Source organism: Ranitomeya imitator, chromosome 4, assembly GCF_032444005.1.
Source record: "Ranitomeya imitator isolate aRanImi1 chromosome 4, aRanImi1.pri, whole genome shotgun sequence".
NCBI classification, from domain to species: Eukaryota; Metazoa; Chordata; class Amphibia; order Anura; family Dendrobatidae; genus Ranitomeya; species Ranitomeya imitator.
In genome coordinates, this window is record NC_091285.1 from 705925078 (window position 1) to 705948564 (window position 23487).

At 45.3% G+C, this 23487-nt stretch overlaps 1 protein-coding gene across 1 annotated transcript in view; it reads right to left on the minus strand.

Moving 5' to 3' along the window:
• The window catches only part of LOC138674828 (olfactory receptor 10C1-like), a 38740-nt gene extending 16599 nt beyond the window's left edge, over positions 1-22141 (minus strand). The window contains exons 1-3 of the mRNA XM_069762644.1: positions 21951-22141; positions 21097-21295; positions 20044-20131 (exon numbers count right to left, since the gene is read on the minus strand). Coding sequence (XP_069618745.1) covers positions 20044-20131; positions 21097-21295; positions 21951-22141 — 478 coding nt within the window. The remainder of the gene's footprint in view (positions 1-20043; positions 20132-21096; positions 21296-21950) is intronic.
• Positions 22142-23487: the final 1346 nt, after the last annotated feature.

The following is a 23487-nucleotide window of genomic DNA, read 5'->3' on the forward strand; positions in this document are numbered from 1 at the left end:
CACGGGCCTTGGCAGCGTTGTTTGTTAAACATATCTTTCATCTTCACGGTATGCCAGACAAGATTGTCAGTGACCGAGGTCCCCAGTTTGCGTCTCGGTTCTGGAGAGAGCTTTGTCATCTTCTCAGTATCGAGTTGAATCTCTCTTCGGCTTATCATCCCGAGACGAATGGGTTGGTACAGAGAGCCAACCAGACCTTGGTCACATATCTGCGACATTTTGTCTCTGCTAAGCAGGATGACTGGGCATCTTTGCTACCGTGGCGGAGTTTGTTCTTAACAACGCTGTCGCTGATTCCACTGGACAGACTCCATTCTTCCTTAACTATGGTCAGCATCCGCGGGTACCTGTGCCCATGCCCGTGTCTTCCGCCGATTCCAGGGTGGCAGACTGGGCTGTGGAGGCACGGGACATTTGGGATCGCACTCAGGATGCCATTCGGGCTTCCAAGGAGAGAATGAGGTCCTCTGCCGATGCACATCGGCGCCCCGCTCCAACCTTTGCTCCTGGCGATTTGATGTGGCTCTCTGCCCGTAACATCAGGTTGCGAGTTGAGTCTACCAAGTTTGCGCCTCGCTACTTGGGTCCTTTCAAGGTCCTCGAACAGGTTAATCCTGTGGTTTACCGTCTGGCCCTTCCTCCACGCCTTGGTATCACTGACACCTTTCATGTGTCCCTCCTTAAGCCCGTCTACATGTCCCGGTTTTCTGAGTCTTCTACTGGGACTTCGGGTTCGTCTACGGACGATTATGAGGTGAACGCTATCTTGGGCTTCAAGGTGGTTTGTGGCAAAAAATTTTATTTGGTGGACTGGAGGGGTTACGGTCCTGAGGAAAGATCCTGGGAGCCTGCTGAGCACATCCGGGCTCCGCAGCTCATTGCTGCCTTTGAACGTAGCGAGGCCCAGGGAGGGGGGGGTCCTAGGAGGGGGGGTAATGTTAGGGGTCGAGTTCCCGCTTCTGCACAGGGGGAATCTCGAGCCACCTCCGCTGCGGTCTCCCATTCCTGTTCAGCCGCAGTGGAGTCTGCTCAGCAAAGACATCGGTCCCAGCGTCTTGCTCATTCTCACTCTGTTCTGAGAGTTACGGCTGCTTCTCCAGTCTCTGCCATTAAAGCCAGTACTGGTCAGCAGCGAGCGGACTTCTCTGGGACGAAGTCCTTGTCTGCACATACTGAGCATGCCTAGGGTAAGATCTCCCGTTGGAGATCGAGGGTCATGTGCTCTGGCTCTGCGGCACATTCCATTGGTCCTCTTGGCAGGTCTTGGAAGGGCAAAAGTTCTGTGGCCACTTCCTGTGCTGCAACTATATATACTGCGCATGACCGCACGGCCATGCGCTAGTATTGTCTCATAATGATATATGTGTGTGTGTAGATGAATGTATGTCGATGGATGAAAGCTCCTAAATATCCCTCCCTAGAGTTGTTGTCTGCTCGCGGATGTTGGTAGCTATCTAGCGCCCGACTAATCATCTGCACGATACACACATTACAGCGTCCTCTTGCTGTGTCCGCCTGTACGGCGCCGTGCGCTTGCCTTGCGCTTTCCATACCCAAGCCTGTGTGGTTGGTGGCGTCCGTCAGTGCGGCATTGCTCGCACTCCTGTGCATTTATATATTTATATTTAGTTTCCTTACACACCCAGTTGTGGTTTAGTGCCAGCGAGGGTCTAATCAGACTTCAATCCCAGCTGGGGTTAAGTACGCTGACTACTCGCTCGCGCTTTAGGTGCGGTACCGCGATCCTGTGACGCAACAGGATTGCTCCCTTCACGCTGGGTGAGGTTGAACCCACGTGTACAGACTTTAGTGTACCGCCATATAGTCTGTATTTACTAGCAGCAGGATTTCACCTGCACGGTGGACCCCGGACTGCGAACGCATCTATATCACCTATCTTGGTGCGTTCCGCCAGTCCTAACAGATATTAATTTTGTTCTTACATTGGTAAAGAAAAAAATTACATCTAGTCATTCATTTTCCTTACTATTTATTGACATTCTTAGCCCGTTTTATACATACACTGCTCATAAAAAGCTTAGAATCTTGGACCAGTGGATGCACTTGCAGCGCATAACAGCAGAAGTCCTTATGTTGTCACCACATCTTCTCCCTGCCACTATGTGTAATTCCATTTTTGAATAAAGAATCACGACTGGTACAGTGAGTGCTGCCTTCTTTTTCAGTTGGACAAAAGTTAAGGATATTTGGCTTTCTTGTTAAATTTATGAAAAACATAAAAAGTTCACACTACAGTGATACTTTATTGTGAAAGTAGGGCATTTAAGTAGAAGCATGCAATGGTAATTTCCTCATCTCAAACAATTTATTGAAACAAAAGCCAACAACAATGGTGGGTATACTCCAACAAAAAATGTCAATGTCTCAATAACTTGTCATGTGGTCTTGAGCATCAACCACAGATTGGCAACGATGTCTCATGTTTTTAACAAGTTGAGTTATTGTCCGTTAAGGCATGTCATCCCACTCTTCTTGAAAGGAAGCCTAGAGGTCATAGAATTTTTGGGGTACAGAGTTATGAGCCTCTACACAGTGATTTTGCTGATCCCATAGGTTTTTTTATGAAATTCAGGTATGAAGAAAGTACAGGCTGCTCCATTTCAGGTACCTCAGTCATCCCCTAAAGGTGCAGCATTGATGAACTGGAGCATTGCTGTGTATGAATATGAAATTAGGCCTGTGTTGTTCGTGAAGAGACACAATGGATCGATTATTGAGGTTATTCAAATAATAGGGGCTTGTACTGTACCATTCACAAAGTGTAAGGCAGTTCAATATTGACTAGATGCCCACACTATAGCACCACCACAGAAGGCTCGTCTGGTGGCAACAGTGGTTTATGCCTAGCGATCTATTTCACATCTTCAACATTATTGGTGGCTATCATTTCTGCTCAGGGTGAAATGACATTCATCAGTGAACACCACTGAGGTCCACTGGTCCCTTGCGCAGAGTAGATGCTCCCTGGCCCTTGCCTATGCCTGGTGGTGTGGTCAGCAACCATTGCAGGTCATGCAGACCACGCTGATGTAAATGTTTTTGAATGATCGGATGTAACACTTGGGTGAATCTTTCCTCACTTAAATGTGCCTGGAGTTGTGTGGCCTTCATCATCCAGTTCCGAAGGGCATTGCTCACAATGATGAGGTCGTCAGTGTGGCATGTAGCCAAAACACGTCCACGTCTTTCTCTATCTCTGTTGCAACCTGCTCATAACTCTGTGACGCTCTTTGCTCAGTGGCCACTTCCATCTGTGAAGTTTTCAAGTAGGGTGTTCTCAATGTTGAAGTACTGTGGGTCAAGTGTTAGGTGTCGTCTTGGTCTCATGATGTCAAAATGTGAACTTAGGGATCCTAGTTAATGATAAACTTACCTGGAGCAGCCAGTGCCAGGCAGCAGCTGCCAAGGCAAACAGGATCATGGGGTGCATTAAAAGAGGTCTGGATACATAGTAACATAGTAACATAGTTAGTAAGGCCGAAAAAAGACATTTGTCCATCCAGTTCAGCCTATATTCCATCATAATAAATCCCCAGATCTACGTCCTTCTACAGAACCTAATAATTGTATGATACAATATTGTTCTGCTCCAGGAAGACATCCAGGCCTCTCTTGAACCCCTCGACTGAGTTCGCCATCACCACCTCCTCAGGCAAGCAATTCCAGATTCTCACTGCCCTAACAGTAAAGAATCCTCTTCTATGTTGGTGGAAAAACCTTCTCTCCTCCAGACGCAAAGAATGCCCCCTTGTGCCCGTCACCTTCCTTGGTATAAACAGATCCTCAGCAAGATATTTGTATTGTCCCCTTATATACTTATACATGGTTATTAGATCGCCCCTCAGTCGTCTTTTTTCTAGACTAAATAATCCTAATTTCGCTAATCTATCTGGGTATTGTAGTTCTCCCATCCCCTTTATTAATTTTGTTGCCCTCCTTTGTACTCTCTCTAGTTCCATTATATCCTTCCTGAGCACCGGTGCCCAAAACTGGACACAGTACTCCATGTGCGGTCTAACTAGGGATTTGTACAGAGGCAGTATAATGCTCTCATCATGTGTATCCAGACCTCTTTTAATGCACCCCATGATCCTGTTTGCCTTGGCAGCTGCTGCCTGGCACTGGCTGCTCCAGGTAAGTTTATCATTAACTAGGATCCCCAAGTCCTTCTCCCTGTCAGATTTACCCAGTGGTTTCCCATTCAGTGTGTAATGGTGATATTGATTCCTTCTTCCCATGTGTATAACCTTACATTTATCATTGTTAAACCTCATCTGCCACCTTTCAGCCCAAGTTTCCAACTTATCCAGATCCATCTGTAGCAGAATACTATCTTCTCTTGTATTAACTGCTTTACATAGTTTTGTATCATCTGCAAATATCGATATTTTACTGTGTAAACCTTCTACCAGATCATTAATGAATATGTTGAAGAGAACAGGTCCCAATACTGACCCCTGCGGTACCCCACTGGTCACAGCGACCCAGTTAGAGACTATACCATTTATAACCACCCTCTGCTTTCTATCACTAAGCCAGTTACTAACCCATTTACACACATTTTCCCCCAGACCAAGCATTCTCATTTTGTGTACCAACCTCTTGTGTGGCACGGTATCAAACGCTTTGGAAAAATCGAGATATACCACGTCCAATGACTCACCGTGGTCCAGCCTATAGCTTACCTCTTCATAAAAACTGATTAGATTCGTTTGACAGGAGCGATTTCTCATAAACCCATGCTGATATGGTGATGAGAGCATGATGAGAGCATTATACTGCCTCTGTACAAATCCCTAGTTAGACCGCACATGGAGTACTGTGTCCAGTTTTGGGCAGCGGTGCTCAGGAAGGATATAATGGAACTAGAGAGAGTACAAAGGAGGGCAACAAAATTAATAAAGGGGATGGGAGAACTTCACTACTCAGATAGATTAGCAAAATTAGTATTATTTAGTCTAGAAAAAAGACCACTGAGGGGCGATCTAATAACCATGTATAAGTATATAAGGGGACAATACAAATATCTCGCTGAGGATCTGTTTATACCAAGGAAGGTGACGGGCACAAGAGGGCATTCTTTGCGTCTGGAGGAGAGAAGGTTTTTCCACCAACATAGAAGAGGATTCTTTACTGTTAGGGCGGTGAGAATCTGGAACTGCTTGCCTGAGGAGGTGGTGATGGCGAACTCAGTCGAGGGGTTCAAGAGAGGCCTGGATGTCTTCCTGGAGCAGAACAATATTGTATCATACAATTATTAGGTTCTGTAGAAGGACGTAGATCTGGGGATTTATTATGATGGAATATAGGCTGAACTGGATGGACAAATGGCTTTGTTCGGCCTTACTAACTATGTTACTATGTTACTATGAACAGCATGATGTGTAAGACTGTTTAAATATCAATTTCAATTGAACCTTGACATATACTAGGCAAATTCATGAATCAAATACCTCTTTTGATTTTTTTTCCTTTAAGCTCCTTATTAGAGAACAGCAAGTTGTGCAAAAAAATACTGAAACTTTAAATAATTGGACATGTGAATACAAAGGTTTAGAGGTTACATAATGTTCACCTGAATAGGTAAGAGTGCAGTTTGGATTTATACTGAAACTTTGTCCAAAAGTCAAATGTCCCTAATATTTCATGAGTAGTGTATTTATCAAAAACTTATGATGGCAGCAAAATTCTATGTAAAGATCAACAGTCACACAGGCTCACCTCAGCTTTATCTATTCCGTGCAGACTTCTAAATATCAATTATCTAAAACACAAGTGAAGAACAGAGCGCAGCCAGGATCATAGCCAAAGAGGTAATCTGATAATAATGCATTAATATATGGTCAATTTATACAGCGATCAGTTGAAAGTGCAAGATCCAGTGAGATATCCAGAAATCTCCCTTGTGTACACCATGTATGCATACCACAGAAATTAATTAATTCAACTGAGGTTTAATCTTTGTGAATTTTATATTTTTACATGTGTTGAAAGGTAAGAAAATATAATTAAAAAAATGAAAATATTGCAAAGATATAGTTTCAAGGTCCACAAAATAATAAAAATTAATGTCCGAATCAATAGAGAATCGATGTTTATTGTATACACTAAAATCAAAGTATGGCCATGTATACCGTCATCAATCAGAAAATAAACTTGTTGCTTTTGAAATATGTTGCACAACAGAATATTATGTCATGGAAGCAGAACTTTGTGTGCTACCATTCAGCCTCCTCCATATGATGTAGCCATGTGCATGAAGGTGAGCAGACGTCATACTCATGTGCACGAGACCTTACAGATTTTGTCCGACAATTCAAAGTTTCCATGCATGCGGTCCTATTTGGAAAAGCTGACTAGTAGGGTTGAGCGAAACGGGTCGGCCAGATTCAGAAGTCGCCGACTTTTGGCAAAGTCGGGTTTCATGAAACCCGACCCGACCCCTGTGTGGGGTCGGCCATGAGGTCGGCGATCTTCTGATCTGGAATCGGAATTCCGATACCGAGTTCCGATATGTTTAAGATATCGGGAATCGGTATCGGAATTCATATTTAACCCCTTCATGACCCAGCCTATTTTGACCTTAAAGACCTTGCCGTTTTTTGCAATTCTGACCAGTGTCCCTTTATGAGGTAATAACTCAGGAACACTTCAATGGATCCTAGCGGTTCTGAGATTGTTTTTTCGTGACATATTGGGCTTCATGTTAGTGGTAAATTTAGGTCAATAAATTCTGCGTTTATTTGTGATAAAAACGGAAATTTGGCTAAAATTTTGAAAATTTCACAATTTTCACATTTTGAATTTTTATTCTGTTAAACCAGAGAGATACGTGACACAAAATAGTTAATAAATAACATTTCCCACATGTTTACTTTACATCAGCACAATTTTGGAAACAAAATTTTTTTTTGTTAGGAAGTTATAAGGGTTAAAATTTGACCAGCAATTTGTCATTTTTACAACGAAATTTACAAAACCATTTTTTTTAGGTACCACCTCACATTTGAAGTTAGTTTGAGGGGTCTATATGGCTGAAAATACCCAAAAGTGACACCATTCTAAAAACTGCACCCCTCAAGGTACTCAAAACCACATTCAAGAAGTTTATTAACCCTTCAGGTGCTTCACAGCAGCAGAAGCAACATGGAAGGAAAAAATAAACATTTAACTTTTTAGTCACAAAAATTATCTTTTAGCAACAATTTTTTTATTTTCCCAATGGTAAAAGGAGAAACTGAACCACGAAAGTTGTTGTTCAATTTGTCCTGAGTACGCTGATACCTCATATGTGGGGGTAAACCACTGTTTGGGCGCACGGCAGGGCTTGGAAGGGAAGGAGCGCCATTTGACTTTTTGAATCAATAATTGGCTCCACTCTTTAGCGGACACCATGTCACGTTTGGAGAGCCCCCGTGTGCCTAAAAATTGGAGCTCCCCCACAAGTGACCCCATTTTGGAAACTAAACGCCCCAAGGAACTTATCTAGATGCATAGTGAGCACTTTGAACCCCCAGGTGCTTCACGAATTGATCCGTAAAAATGAAAAAGTACTTTTTTTTCACAAAAAAATTCTTTTCGCCTCAATTTTTTCATTTTCACATGGGCAGTAGGATAAAATGGATCATAAAATTTGTTGGGCAATTTCTCCCGAGTACACCGATACCTCACATGTGGGGGTAAACCACTGTTTGGGCACTCGGCAGAGCTCGGAAGGGAAGGCGCGCCATTTGACTTTTTGAATGGAAAATTAGCTCCAATTGTTAGCGGACACCATGTCGCGTTTGGAGAGCCCCTGTGTGCCTAAACATTGGAGCTCCCCCACAAGTGACCCCATTTTGGAAACTAGACCCCCCAAGGAACTTATCTAGATGCATATTGAGCACTTTAAACCCCCAGGTGCTTCACAGAAGTTTATAACGCAGAGCCATGAAAATAAAAAATAATTTTTCTTTCCTCAAAAATGATTTTTTAGCCTGGAATTTCCTATTTTGCCAAGGATAATAGGAGAAATTGGACCCCAAATATTGTTGTCCTGTTTGTCCTGAGTACGCTGATACCCCATATGTGGGGGTAAACCACTGTTTGGGCGCACGGCAGGGCTCGGAAGGGATGGCACGCCATTTGGCTTTTTAAATGGAAAATTAGCTCCAATCATTAGCGGACACCATGTCACGTTTGGAGAGCCCCTGTGTGCCTAAACATTGGAGATCCCCCAGAAATGACACCATTTTGGAAACTAGACCCCCAAAGGAACTAATCTAGATGTGTGGTGAGGACTTTGAACCCCCAAGCGCTTCACAGAAGTTTATAACGCAGAGCCATGAAAATAAAAAAAAAAAATTATTTTCTCAAAAATGATCTTTTAGCCTGCAATTTTTTATTTTCCCAAGGGTAACAGGAGAAATTTGACCCCAAAAGTTGTTGTCCAGTTTCTCCTGAGTACGCTGATACCCCATATGTGGGGGTAAATCACTGTTTGGGCACATGCCGGGGCTCGGAAGTGAAGTAGTGACGTTTTGAAATGCAGACTTTGATGGAATGCTCTGTGGGTGTCACGTTGCGTTTGCAGAGCCCCTGATGTGGCTTAACAGTAGAAACCCCCCACAAGTGACCGCATTTTGGAAACTAGACCCCGAAAGGAACTTATCTAGATGTGTGGTGAGCACTTTGAACCCCCAAGCGCTTCATAGAAGTTTATAATGCAGAGCCGTGAAAATAATAAATACGTATTCTTTCCTCAAAAATAATTATTTAGCCCAGAATTTTTAAATTTTCCCAAGGGTAACAGGAGAAATTTGACCCCAATATTTGTTGTCCAGTTTCTCCTGAGTACGGTGATACCCCATATGTGGGGGTAAACTACTGTTTGGGCACATGCCGGGGCTTGGAATTGAAGTAGTGACGTTTTGAAATGCAGACTTTGATGGAATGCTCTGCGGGCGTCACGTTGTGTTTGCAGAGCCCCTGATGTGCCTAAACAGTAGAAACCCCCCACAAGTGACCCCATTTTGGAAACTAGACCCCGAAAGGAACTTATCTAGATGTGTGGTGAGCACTTTGAACCCCCAAGTGCTTCATAGAAGTTTATAATGCAGAGCCGTGAAAATAATAAATACGTTTTCTTTCCTCAAAAATAATTATTTAGCCCAGAATTTTTTATTTTCCCAAGGGTTACAGGAGAAATGGGACCACAAAAGTTGTTGTCCAGTTTCTCCTGAGTACGCTGATACTTCATGAGTGGGGGTAAACCACTGTTTGGGCACACGTCGGGGCTCAGAAGGGAAGTAGTGACTTTTGAAATGCAGACTTTGATGGAATGGTCTGCGGGTGTCACGTTGCATTTGCAGAGCCCCTGGTGTGCCTAAACAGTAGAAACCCCCCACAAGTGACCCCATTTTAGAAACTAGACCCCCCAAGGAACTTATCTAGATATGTGGTGAACACTTTGAACCCCCAAGTGCTTCACAGACGTTTACAACGCAGAGCCGTGAAAATAAAAAATCATTTTTCTTTCCTCAAAAATTATGTTTTAGCAAGCATTTTTTTAGATTCACAAGGGTAACAGGATAAATTGGACCCCAGAAATTGTTGCGCAGTTTATCCTGAGTATGCTGGTACCCCATATGTGGGGGTAAACTACTGTTTGGGCACACGTCAGGGCTCGGAAGTGAGGGAGCACCATTTGACTTTTTGAATACGAGATTGGCTGGAATCAATGGTGGCGCCATGTTGCGTTTGGAGACCCCTGATGTGCCTAAACAGTGGTAACCCCTCAATTCTAACTCCAACACTAACCCCCCCACACCCCTAACCCTAATCCCAACTGTAGCCATAACCCTAATCACAACCCTAACCACAACCCTAATTCCAACCCTAACCCTAAGGCTATGTGCCCACGTTGCGGATTCGTGTGAGATATTTCCGCACCATTTTTGAAAAATCGGCGGGTAAAAGGCACTGCGTTTTACCTGCGGATTTTCCGCGGATTTCCAGTGTTTTTTGTGCGGATTTCACCTGCGGATTCCTATTGAGGAACAGGTGTAAAACGCTGCGGAATCCGCACAAAGAATTGACATGCTGCGGAAAATACAACGTAGCGTTTCCGCGCGGTATTTTCCGCACCATGGGCACAGCGGATTTGGTTTTTCATATGTTTACATGGTACTGTAAACCTGATGGAATACTGCTGCGAATCCGCAGCGGCCAATCCGCAGCCAAATCCGCACAGTGTGCACATAGCCTAATTCTAAAGGTATGTGCACACGCTGCGGAAAACGCTGCGGATCCGCAGCAGTTTCCCATGAGTTTACAGTTCAATGTAAACCTACGGGAAACAAAAATCGCTGTGCCCATGCTGCGGAAAAACTGCACGGAAATGCAGCGGTTTACATTCCGCAGCATGTCACTTCTTTGTGCGGATTCCGCAGCGGTTTTACAACTGCTCCAATAGAAAATCGCAGTTGTAAAACCGCAGTGAAATGCGCAGAAAAACCGCGGTAAATCCGCCATAAATCCGCAGCGGTTTAGCACTGCGGATTTATCAAATCCGCAGCGGAAAAATCCGCAGAGGACCAGAATACGTGTGCACATACCGAGACCCTAACCATAACCCTAACCCTAGCCCTAACCCTGACCCTACCCCTAACCCTACCCCTGACCCTACCCCTAACCCTAACCCTACCCCTAACCCTAACCCTACCCCTAACCCTACCCCTAACCCTACCCCTAACCCTACCCCTAACCCTACCCCTAACCCTAACCCTACCCCTAACCCTAACCCTATTCTAACATTAGTGGAAAAAAAAAATTTCTATATTTTTTTATTGTCCCTACCTATGGGGGTGACAAAGGGGAGGGGGGTCATTTATTATTTTTTTTATTTTGATCACTGAGATATAATCTATCTCAGTGATCAAAATGCACTTTGGAACGAATCTGCCGGCCGGCAGATTCGGCGGGCGCACTGCGCATGCGCCCGCCATTTTGGAAGATGGCGGCGCCCAGGGAGAAGACGGACGGGACCCCGGCTGGATCGGTAAGTATGATGGGGTGGGGGGGGACCACGGGGGGGGATCGGAGCACGGGGGGGGAATCGGAGCGCGGGAGGGGTGGAACGGAGCACGGGGGGCGTGGAACGGAGCACGGGGGGGCTGGAATGGAGCACGGGGGGTGGAACGGAGCACCTTGGGGGGTGGATCGGAGTGCAGGGGGGGTGATTGGAGCACGGGGGGGTGATTGGAGCACGGGGGGAGCGGACAAGAGCACGGGGGGGAGCGGAGCACTGGACGGAGGGGAGCCGGAGCAGTGTACCGGCCAGATCAGGGGGCTGGGGGGGGCGATCGGTGGGGTGGGGTGGGGGAACATTAGTATTTCCAGCCATGGCCGATGATATTTCAGCATCGGCCATGGCTGGATTGTAATATTTCTCCCGTTATAATAGGTGAAATATTACAAATCGCTCTGATTGGCAGTTTCACTTTCAACAGCCAATCAGAGCGATCGTAGCCACGAGGGGGTGAAGCCACCCCCCCTGGGCTAAACTACCACTCCCCCTGTCCCTGCAGATCGGGTGAAATGGGAGTTAACCCCTTCACCCGATCTGCAGGGACGCGATCTTTCCATAACGCCACATAGGCGTCATGGGTCGGATTGGCACCGACTTTCATGACGCCTACGTGGCGTCATGGGTCGGGAAGGGGTTAAGTGTAAAATAAAGAATAAAAATAAAAAAATATTGATATACTCACCTTTGGACGTGCCCTGGTTCTGACCGGCAGCCTTCCTTCCTAAGAATGAGTGCCTGAAGGGCCTTCGATGACGTCGCAGCTTGTGATTGGTCGCGTGAGCGGTCACATGGGCGGTCACGCGACCAATCACAAGCCGCGACGTCATCTAAGGTCCTTCAGGCGCTAATTCTTAGGAAGGAAGCATCCGAGGGCGCGTCTGAGGGTGAGTATATTCTTAATAGGTATATACTCACCCTCGGATGCGCCCTGGTTCTAACCCGCAGCCTTCCTTCCTAAGAATCAGCGCCTGAAGGACCTTAGATGACGTCGCGGCTTGTGATTGGTCACATGACGCCCATGTGACCGCTCACGCGACCAATCACAAGCCGCGACGTCATCGAAGGTCCTTCAGGTGCTGATTCTTAGGAAGGAAGGCTGCCGGTGAGAACCAGGGCGCGTCCGAGGGTAAGTATATCAATATTTTTTATTTTGATTCTTTGTTTTACACTTAAATATGGATCCCAGGATCTGAATGAGAGTTTCCGCTCCTTCAGACTCTGGGAACCATTAGAAACCCAATGCACTGCATTGGGTTTCGTGTTTCGGCCGACCCCGACCCCGACTTTTCTATAGGATCGGCCGATTTCACTCGACCCGACTTTTGAAAACGTCGGGTTTCGTGAAACCCGACCCGATCCTATAAAAAGAAAAGTCGCTCAACCCTACTGACTAGATTAATGTATGGTTTTGTGGGAAAAAAATCAACATAACCTGAATTTCATTTGCAGTATTTATATCCTAGTTCTTATAATGTTTGGAAGAAACTGAGGAAGCAAATGTTCCAAATGTGCGTCAAGGCGCAGGTGTCTAGGTGATTCGCCCGTGAAAATATATCCCTTATGGGATCATAATGAAAATGTCTCAACTCTGATCTTATATACAAAAGTGAAAATAAGTAATTGATAAACTGTCGATTTTGCAACTTTTCTCACCTACAAAGAATACAGAGGTCTGTAATTTTCATTGTAGGTACACTTCAACTGTGAGAGGCAGAGTATAAAAAGAAATAAAAAACAGAAAATCACATTGTATAATTTTTAAATAATTCATTTCCATTTTATTGCATGAATTAACTATTTGGTCACCTGTCAACCTGAAGGAATTCTGGTTCTCACAGACCAGTTAGATTTTATCTAAGAAGCCCTCCTAGTATGCACTCATGACCTGTATTCATTGCACCTGTTTGAACTCATTACCTGTATAAAAAAACACCTGTCAACATAATCACACTCCAAGCTCTTTACCACTGTTGAGAAAAAAAAAGCTGTCTAAAGAAACCAGGGACAGAATTGAAGACCTGCACAAGGCTGGGGTGGGCTACAAGACAATAGGCAAGCAGCTTGGTGAGCAAGCAACAACTGTTAGCACAATTATTAGAAAATGCCGGAAGCACAAGATGACTATCAATCTTCATCAGTCTGGTGCTCTAATCAAGATATCTCCTCAAGGGGTAAAAGCCCAGAACTACATTTGAGGAACTGGTGAATGACCTAAACAGAACTAGGACCACAGTCTCAAACATTATCATTAGTAACACACTATGCTGTCCTGGATCAAAAATCCTGCAGGCCATGCAAGATTCCCCTGCACACGTCAGCAAATGTCCTGGACCAATTGCCGTTTGCCAATGGCTGTTTGGATGAACCAGTGGAAGCATATGAGAAGGTTATGTGGTCAAATGAGACCAAAAAATAACTATTTGGCTTCATTTCAATTTGCTGTGCTTGGAGAAAAAAGAAGGATAAGTGTACCCAAAGAACAACGTCTCAACCGTTAAACATGGTGGAGGAAACATCATACTTTGGGAGTGTATAGTTGACAGGACAACTTCACCGTATTGAAACGAGGATGGATGACCTCATGTATCTCGAGATTTTGACCAACAAGGTCCTTCTTTCAGTAAGAGCATTGAAGATGGCTCTTGGTTGGTTCTTCCAGCATGACAATGACCCGAAACACACAGGCAGGGCAACTCTGGAGTGGCTCTGTTAAGAAGCACTTCAAGGTTCTGAAATGGCCTAGCCATTCTCCTGAGCTGTACCCAATAGGAAACCTTTGAAGGAAGCTGAAACTCAATGTTGCCAAGCGACAGCCCTGAAGCCTGAAAGATTGGGATAAGATCTAGATAGAGGAGAGGGCCAAAATCCCGACTGCAGTGTGTGCAAACTTGCTCATGAACTACATGAAATATCTGACCTCTGTGATTGCAATGGTTTGTTTATCAAATATTTAGTTGTTTTTCTGTAGTATCAAGTACTTACTTCATTCAACAAAATGCAAATTAATCATGTGAAAATCAGATTTTTTTTAGAATTTGAAAAAGAGTGGTATTCACCTGCGCTGTCTACAAAAACGAACAATAAAATGAAAAATAGATGAATAAATGAATAAGAGAGCACTTACTTAATGAGTAATCATTGGTTATGCAGTGGATGTTGCAATGGGTCCTTAAAGTACTACCAGAATCTTAGGGGAATGAGGAGAGAAAAAAAAAAAAAAAAAAGGGGGTAAATGTTTGTATTGGTGAATATAGTGAGACTAAATAGATTTATAATATATACTCACTCAGATATTAAATGGAAATGTGCAATGAAGAGACGTGATCCCTGTGTATCTGCAATTGATGCGGGTATTGTGATGACCACAGTTGCTTAATCTTCAGAGGTTTATAGTAGATGCCCCTGCTTAGATAAATGTACAACCTTTATAGGTAATGGTGGTTTTAAATAAATGTGGTCTAGTTTTCCCAGTACACAATAAACTTACTGCTGGTGGGAGTAGTGCAGGATTCCGTTAGGTTAAGGTAGTAAGATGACCGTCAGATGCTGGCTGACAAGGATTACTGTGATTAGAATGGATTGCCCATATGTTGAGATGAGGAGAAATGCTCCCCTAGTATGTTGGAGCACTAATATGCCACAATTGCTATGTGCACATAAAATATGCTATACTCACTGTGGTGCTGAGTGCGGAGGGAAGCGGTTCCGGAAAGTCTGAGCCACCGCTAGGTGTACCACTATGACAGAGCGGTGGGTTAAGGAGAGAGTGGCGGCAGAAGCCGTGCGACCGCGAAACCTTGCGTGCCCCGGCCGGATGCAGCGCTGAGGTAGCGGTCGGAGAGGGTGGGCAGAGCTGCTGGTGACGTCACCACGCTACGGGGCTAAAGAGGACAGGTGTGCAAGTATAGCTAGTCAGCAAACCAATGCATTTCAAGGGCTCAGGCCCTCTTCATCAGGGTTAACCATGTAGTTCATGAGCAAGTTTGCACACACTGCAGTCGGGATTTTGGCCCTCTCCTCTATCTAGATCTTATCCCAATCCGGAAAGTCTGAGCCACCGCTAGGTGTACCACTATGACAGAGCGGTGGGTTAAGGAGAGAGTGGCGGCAGAAGCCGTGCGACCGCGAAACCTTGCGTGCCCCGGCCGGATGCAGCGCTGAGGTAGCGGTCGGAGAGGGTGGGCAGAGCTGCTGGTGACGTCACCACGCTACGGGGCTAAAGAGGACAGGTGTGCTAGTATAGCTAGTCAGCAAACCAATGCATTTCAAGGGCTCAGGCCCTCTTCATCAGGGTTAACCCTGGGTTAACAATTTTGTTTTAGCCCCAGATTTTATATTTTCACACAAGATGTGGGTTAAAATGGCACCAAAATTTGTCCCACAATTTCTACTGAACGTAGCAATACCCCATATGTGGCTGTACAGTACTGCTTACCCATACAGAGAGACTCTGGAGGAACAGAACTCTATTTGCTTCCTGGGGCTCAGATTTTCCAAGAACAGTTTGAGGACTCCATATACAGAGCCCCTAATTGCTAGAAGAACAGACTCCCTCCTCAAGTGACCTCATTTTGGGGTCACTGTGCCTTGCCACAATTCTGCCTCTGAGCTCCTTGGCCAGTTCCTTTGACCTCATGATTCCCATTTGGTCTGACATGCACTGTGAGCTGTGAGGTGTTATATAGACAGGTATGTGCCTTTCCAAATCAAGTCCTATCAGTTTAATTACACACAGCTGGCCTACAGTGAAGGAGTAGAACCATCTCAAGGAGGATCACAAGGAAATGGACAGCATGGGACTTACGTATGAGTGTGTGAGCAAAGGGTCGGAATTAATGATGAGCGAGTAAACTAGTTGCTCTGGTTTTCCCGAGCACGCTCAGGTGACCTCCAAGTAATTGTTATTGCTCAGAGATATAGTTTTCATCGCCTCAGTTGCATGATTTGCGGCTTCCAGATACGCTGAATACTAGTGTTGAGCATTCCGATACCGCAAGTATCGGGTATCGGCCGATATTCGCGGTATCGGAATTCCGATACCGAGTTCCGATATTTTTGTGATATCGGGAATCGGTATCGGGATTTAGATTAATGTGTAAAATAAAGAATACAAATAAAAAATATTAATATACTTACCCTCGGACGGGTCCTGGTTGTCACCGCTGCAATCGCCATGTTTTCCTTCCTATGAATGAGATTGTTAAGTACCTTCGATGACGTCGCGGCTTGTGATTGGTCGCTGAGCGGTCATGTGACCGCTCACGCGACCAATCACAAGCCGCAACATCATCGAAGGTTATTAACGCGCTCATTCCTAAGAATGAGCGCGTTAAGGACCTTCGATGACGTCGCGGCTTGTGATTGGTCGCTTGAGCGGTCACATGACCGCTCAGCGACCAATCACAAGCCGCGACATCATCGAAGGTCATTAAAGCGCTCATTCTTAGGAAGAAAAGCATGGCGTTTGCAGCGGTGACAACCAGGGCCCGTCCGAGGCTAAGTATATCAATATTTTTTATTTTATTCTTTATTTTACACATTAATATGGATCCCAGGGCCTGAAGGAGAGTTTCCTCTCCTTCAGACCCTGGGAACCATTACGGATACCTTCCGATATTTGTGTCCCATTGACTTGTATTGGTATCGGATATCGGTATCGGCGATATCTGTAGAAGGACGTAGATCTGGGGATTTATTATGATGGAATATAGGCTGAACTGGATGGACAAATGTCTTTTTTCGGCCTTACTAACTGTGTTACCATGTTACTATGTTACCATCCGTTACCGATACTTTCAAATATCGGACAGTATCGCTCAACACTACTGAATACATGTGGGAATTCTCTAACAAACAGGCATTCCTCACATATATTCAGCGTACCTGGCAGCCGTAAATCATGCAACTGAGGCGATGAAAACTATATCTCCGAGCAATAACAAGAGAGAGATCACCTGAGCGTGCTCGGGAAAACCTGAGCAACGAGTATACTCGCTCATCACTAGTCGGAATACTTATGACCATGTGATATTTCTGTTTTTCTATTTTAATACACTTGAAAAAGATTCTATATTTCTGTTTTTTCAGTCAAGATGGGGTGCAGAGTGTACATTATTGTGAAAGAAAGTCTGAATACTTTCCGTACCCACTGTGTATAGTTTAGGTATACTGTGGGGCTTAGAAGGGAGAGGGGGCATTTGGATTTGGGAGCGATGAATTTGCTGAATTTCTTTTGGAGAGTGAGGAGCCATTTTGCTTTTCTAGAGCCTTTGTGCTACCAGTAACATGGAAGCCTCTTATATTTCCATTATTAGATGACAGACCTGAGTGGGACTTGCTTTTTTTGTGGATTGAGTTGAAGCTGTTATTAGGAAGATTTTATGTAACGTTTTGGATGACATTTATCCGGCTCTCTACGCTGAGCACTTACTTTGGGGTTTCCATCTAATTCTGAGTGACATGATTCAGATGAAACCCCAAGGGATCCATTCATTATAATGAGGCAGCAGAGTTACTCTGGCCTCTGTTTAGCGGTGTAATTCTTTTGAGAAGTGCACAAAACTGTGTCCAACAGCGCTTTTATGCAATGCTAAAAAGATGGACGCCGCTGAATCACAGGTCAGACGGCATCCACAGTGCTTCCATCTGCCTCATTATAGGGAATGTTCCACTGGGGGTTCTGTCTGAATCACGTATTTCAGAGATTTAGACAGAAACCCCGCTGTAAGCGCTCAGCGCAGAGAGCAGGATAAATGTGCGCCGAGTCTTACTGCTATCTTTGGAAGGCAGAATTAAAAAATCAAAAGTAGGTGAAGAATTGTTTTTAATTATTTTTTACACCGCTCCTCATGTGATATAAGTGATTAGGTGACTTTATTCTTGAGGTCGGTGCTATTACAGCGATACCAGATTTATATCGGGTTTTATATTTGGCTGCTTTTTATTGCAAAAAAATATTTTTGCATCACCACATATTGAGAGCTATGATTTTTACATATTTTTGCCTACAGTGTTATGTGAGGGCTTGTTTTTTGTGGGACGAGTTGACGTTTTCATTGATACCATTTTGGGCACATGCCATTTTTTGATTGATTTCTATTCGGATTTTTGGGAGGCAGAATGAACAAAAACCAGCAATTCAGGAATTTCTATTTTTTTTGAGGGGGCGTCCGCCATTCCGTTTGTGGTAAAATTGATAAGGCACTTTTATTCTTTAGGTCAGTATGATTACAGCAATAACTCATTTATATTTTTTATGCTTTGGTGCTCTTACACAATAAAAACTACTTTATAGAAAAATATTATTATTTTTGCATCGCTATATTTTGAGAGCTTTAAAGTTTTTTTTATTTTTATGCTGATTGAGCTGTATTGTGGCTTGTTTGTTTGCGAGACAAGACTACATTTTCAGCAGTACCATGTTTATATATACGTATCCATCATTTTAAGTGCGTTTTAGTCCACTTTTTGTACTGCGGTATGATGATAAAGCACTGGTTTTTGCCTTTTTTTATTGTGTTAACTAAAGGGGTTAATTAGTGGGACAGTTTTATGCGATACAATACGATACACTTTATTGATCCAGGGGAAATTTACAGTATTACAGCAGCAATACAAAGAGCAGTACATAAAATATTTGGACACAAATCTTGCACAGCTATACCAACATTATATAACAAATAAATGTGGGTGGTCCAGGTATATAAGTCACTGTTAATTAACATTAGTATACCAGCAATCAGTCATTGTTGTCTACCACACTTAAGAAATTATTATACATCCCCAAAGCAGTAGGTACAAACTATTTCCTGAATTTATCCTTTTTGCACCTTAGTAGGATTAGACAGTATTAGGGCTAGCGGAACGCACCAAATAGTTAGAAAGATAAGGTGCGTTCACAGCCCGGGATCCACTGTGCAGAGATGGAACCTGCTGCTAAGTAATGACGGACTATATGGCGGTACAATATGGATTCACACACGGGTTGACTTCACCCAGTACGAAGAAAGCGAAACATGTTGCATCACAGGGCCACGGTACCGCACAAAGAGCTCAAGCAAGGAGTCACAGAACTCTACCGCTAGACTCGGGATTACAGTACTACTAGACCTCTTGTGCTCGACACCGTAACTGGGGTGTCAGCGTAGCTGAATTAATAATTTAGATGCATGGGAGTGCGTGCAGTACCGCTCTGGAGAACGACACTAACCACCCAGGTTTGGGTAAGGAAAGTGCTGTGAAAGCGCACGGCAATTTGACGCTGTTTTGTGGGTCACGTGCTGATAGCTAAGTCGGCGCTAGATAGCAATCATCTACCTTACGTGAGCAGTCATACACAAGGGAGGAGATAATTAATGAGCGACTTTCACACGTCAACACACACACGTTTACAAGTGTACACTAGTGCATGGCTAGTGACTGCTGAGCTGAGCGGCCATGCGAACCTTTTACAGCGGCAGTGCTGCAAGGCCTTCCAGATGGACCAATAGGAGCCGCAACAGGACATGAGCATGTGACCCCTGACCTCCAATGAGAGGTCATCCCGAGGGCATGCTCAGTGAGGGAAAAGCAGAACTTAGTCCCAGAAAGACCTGCTCGCTACTGAACATTGCTGGCTTCAAGGACAGAGCCTGGAAGGGCAGTAGTAACCAGTCGTCCAGTATCAGTCTGAGCTAGATGCTGGGACTGACGTCTCCAATGAGCAGACTCCACTGCAGCTGGAGAAGAATGGGAGACCGCAGCGGAGATGGTTCGAGATTCCCCCTGTGCAGAGGTGGGAACTCGACACTTAACATTACCCCCCCTCCAAGGCCCCCCTCCTTGGACCTCGCTACGCTCGAAGGCAGCAATAAGCTGTGGAGCTCGAATGTTCTCAGCAGGCTTCCAGGACCTGTCCTCTGAGCCATAACCCTTCCAATCCACCAAATAGATTTTTTTGCCACGTACCACCTTACATCCCAAAATAGCATTTACCTCGTAATCATTGCTAGATGAACCAGTTGTCTCGGCAGATGACTCAGAAAACCAGGAGATGTATACGGGCTTCAAGAGGGAAACATGAAAGGTGTCAGTGATACCTAGGCATGGAGGAAGGGCCAGACGGTAGACCACGGGGTTCGAGGACCTTGAAGGGACCCAAGTAATGAGGTGCAAACTTAGTGGACTCAACTTGCAGCCTGATGATACGGGAGGAGAGCCACATGAAGTCGCCAGGAGCAAAGGTCGGAGCGGGGCAACGATGTGTATCGGCGGATGTTCTCATTCTCTCCTTGGAGGCTCGAATGGCATTGTGAGTGCGCTCCTAAATGTCCCATGCCTCCACAGCCCAGTCTGCCACCCAGGAGTCGGCGGAAGACATGGGCATGAGCACAGGGACACGCGGATGCTGGCCATAATTTAGGAGGAATGGAGTCAGCTATGACATTGTTAAGCGCAAACTGTGCCACGGTAGCAAGGATGCAGAGTCTTCCTGCCTGGCAGAAACAAAATGTCATAAATATGTGACCAGGGTCTGATTGGCCCTCTCAACCAACTCATTCATTTTGGGATGATATGCCGAGGAGAGATTCAACTCAATACTGAGTAGACAACAAACTCTCTCCAGAATCGAGATGCAAACTGGGGACCCCGGTCTCTGACAATTTTGTCCGGCATACCATGTAGGCGAAAGATATGTTTAATGAACAACACTGCCAGAGCCCGTACAGAAGGTTGCCGTGGAAGAGGCACCAAATGAACCATTTTGGAAAAATGGTTGGTGATCACCCAGATAATGGTGCAGCTACGAGACTTGGGTAAGCCCACCACAAAATCATCCCAACCTTCTCCCAGGGCCTGTCCGGCACCGGCAGGGGGTAAAGCAACCCAGCTGGCCATTGCCGAGGAGACTTATTGGCGCAAGAGACACACACCCGAACATAGTCTGTGACGTCACGAGCCATATACGGCCACCAGTATGTCCTCGCAAGTAGCTCATAGGTCCTTTTGGACCCAAGATGTCCACCCACCCTGCAGGAGTAAGCCCAAGAGAGAACCTCTGGATACAGGCTGGATGGTACAAAAGTCTTGCCCGGAGGCACAGACTCTAGCAAAACTGGGGCTACAGTTTTCAGGCTGTCGGTGGGGACAATAAGCTGAGGCTCCTCTTCCTCCCCCTCAGATGATACAATGGAACATGAGAGAGCGTCAGCATGAATGTTCTTCTCCCTGGAAAGAAAACAAAGGGTGATATGAAACCGGAAGAAGAACAAGGACCATATAGCCTGGTGAGAATTTAACCGCTGGGCTGTCTGCAAGTACACCAAATTCTTGTGGTCTGTGAAGACTTGGAAAGGAAAACAAGCCCCCTCCAAGAGATGTCTCCAGTCTGAGAAGGCCAACTTCATGGCTAACAACTCCCTGTCCCCGATGGAATAATTGCTCTCCACTGGTGAGAAGGTCTTAGAAAAGAAGAAGCAAGGATTCTTCCGACCTTGAGCATCCTTTTGGAAAAGGACTGCTCCAGCACCAACGGATGAGGCATCCACCTCCATTATAAATGGCTTATCTACATTGGGGTGATGTAGGATGGTTGCGCTAGCAAAGTGTGACTTAATGGAGTGAAAAGCCTTGGAGACCTCCTCAGACAACAATTTGGGATTTGCTCCCTTATTGGTGAGGGCAACCAAGGGAGCTACCAAAGTTGAGAAGTGTGGAATTAACTGGCGATAGTAATTAATGAACCCAATAAAGCGCTGCACCACTTTAAGAGAATGGGGTTCCTGCCAGTCCATCACAGCCTGTAGTTTGGTCCATCCCTGGGTGGAGATAATATAGCCCAGGAAAAGTTAAGGACTCCGGCTCAAACACACATTTCTCAAACCTTGCATAGAGGGAATTTGCCAGTAAGTTGTCGAAGACTCTGCAAACATCTCTCCGGTGGGAGTCAATATCTGGAGAGTTAATGAGAATATCATACAGATAGACTACGACCGAGGTGGAGAGCATATCCCGGAAGATGTTGTTAGTAAAGTCTTTGAAAACAGCTGGGGCTTTACAGAGCCCGAAGGGCATCACCAGATATTCATAGTGCCCATCCCTGGTGTTAAAAGCCGTCTTCCATTCGTCCCCCTCACATATGCGAATCAGGTGGTAAGCACCCCGCAGATCTAATTTAGTAAATACCCTTGCTCCCCGAAGCCTATCAAAGAGCTCAGATATCAGGAGCAGAGGATACTTATTCTTAATGGTGATGGCGTTAAGACCCCTGTAGTCTATGCATGGACGCAATTACCCATTCTTCTTCTGCATGAAGAAGAACCCTGCCCCAGCAGGAGACACTGACTTCCTAATGAATCCTCTTAACAAATTTTCCTGGATGTACTCTGACATTGCCTCCATCTCTGGGAGAGATAACGTATAGACTCGACCCTGGGGAGGCTAAGCACCAGGGAAGAGGTCAATAGTACAGTCATAGGGGTGGTGAGTAGGGTTGAGCGACTTTTACTTTTATAGAATCGGGTCGGGTTTCACGAAACCCGACTTTTTCAAAGGTCGGGTCGAGTGAAATCAGCCCATCCTATAAACAAGTCGGAGTCGGGGTCAGCCGAAACACGAAACCCAATGCAGTGCATTGGGTTTCCAATGGTTCCCAGGGTCTGAAGGAGAGGAAACTCTCCTTAAGGCCCTGGGATCCATATTTAAGTGTAAAATAAAGAATTAAAATAAAAAATATTGCTATACTGACCCTCTGACGCGCCCTGGTACTAACCGGCAGCCTTCCTTCCTTAGAATCAGCGCGTGAAGGGCCTTAGATGACGTCGCGGCTTGTGATTGGTCGCGCGACCGCCCATGTGACCGCTTGCGCGACCAATCACAAGCCACGACTAGGGTTGAGCGACCTTGACCTTTTTAGAGTCGAGTCGTGTTTCGCGAAACCCGACTATCTTAGAAGTCGAGTCGAGTGGAATCGGCCGATTATCGCGAAAAGTCGGGTATCGCCCGAAACACGAAACCCAATGCAAGTCAATGGGGGAGCATAGTCGGCAGTGAGTGGAGGCCAGGAAAACACCTACACTGCCCATTTTAATGGCAAAAACATCCATTCTTGTTACAGAAGCTTGTCAATCGTAATTTACCTTATAATATTGGAAGGCATTTGAAATTGGGGGTCATTTGGCTAAAGTTGTGGGGGGTAGGGCTGGTTCAAGTAATTAGTGGGCCCAGTAAATCTGTGGAGCAGGGAGAGGTAAGCATTTCAACTTTGCAAGTGCTGTGATCCTGAGCAAGCAGGGGGGGCCCACTCGTTGGCATTGGCACTGGCACAGGGCCCCTCAAAGTACAGCGGTGTGTTTGCACGGCGGGGGCGCCTCCCACCGGCAGCAACACTTTTGCGTACTATGAGAGGCCCTGTGCCAGTG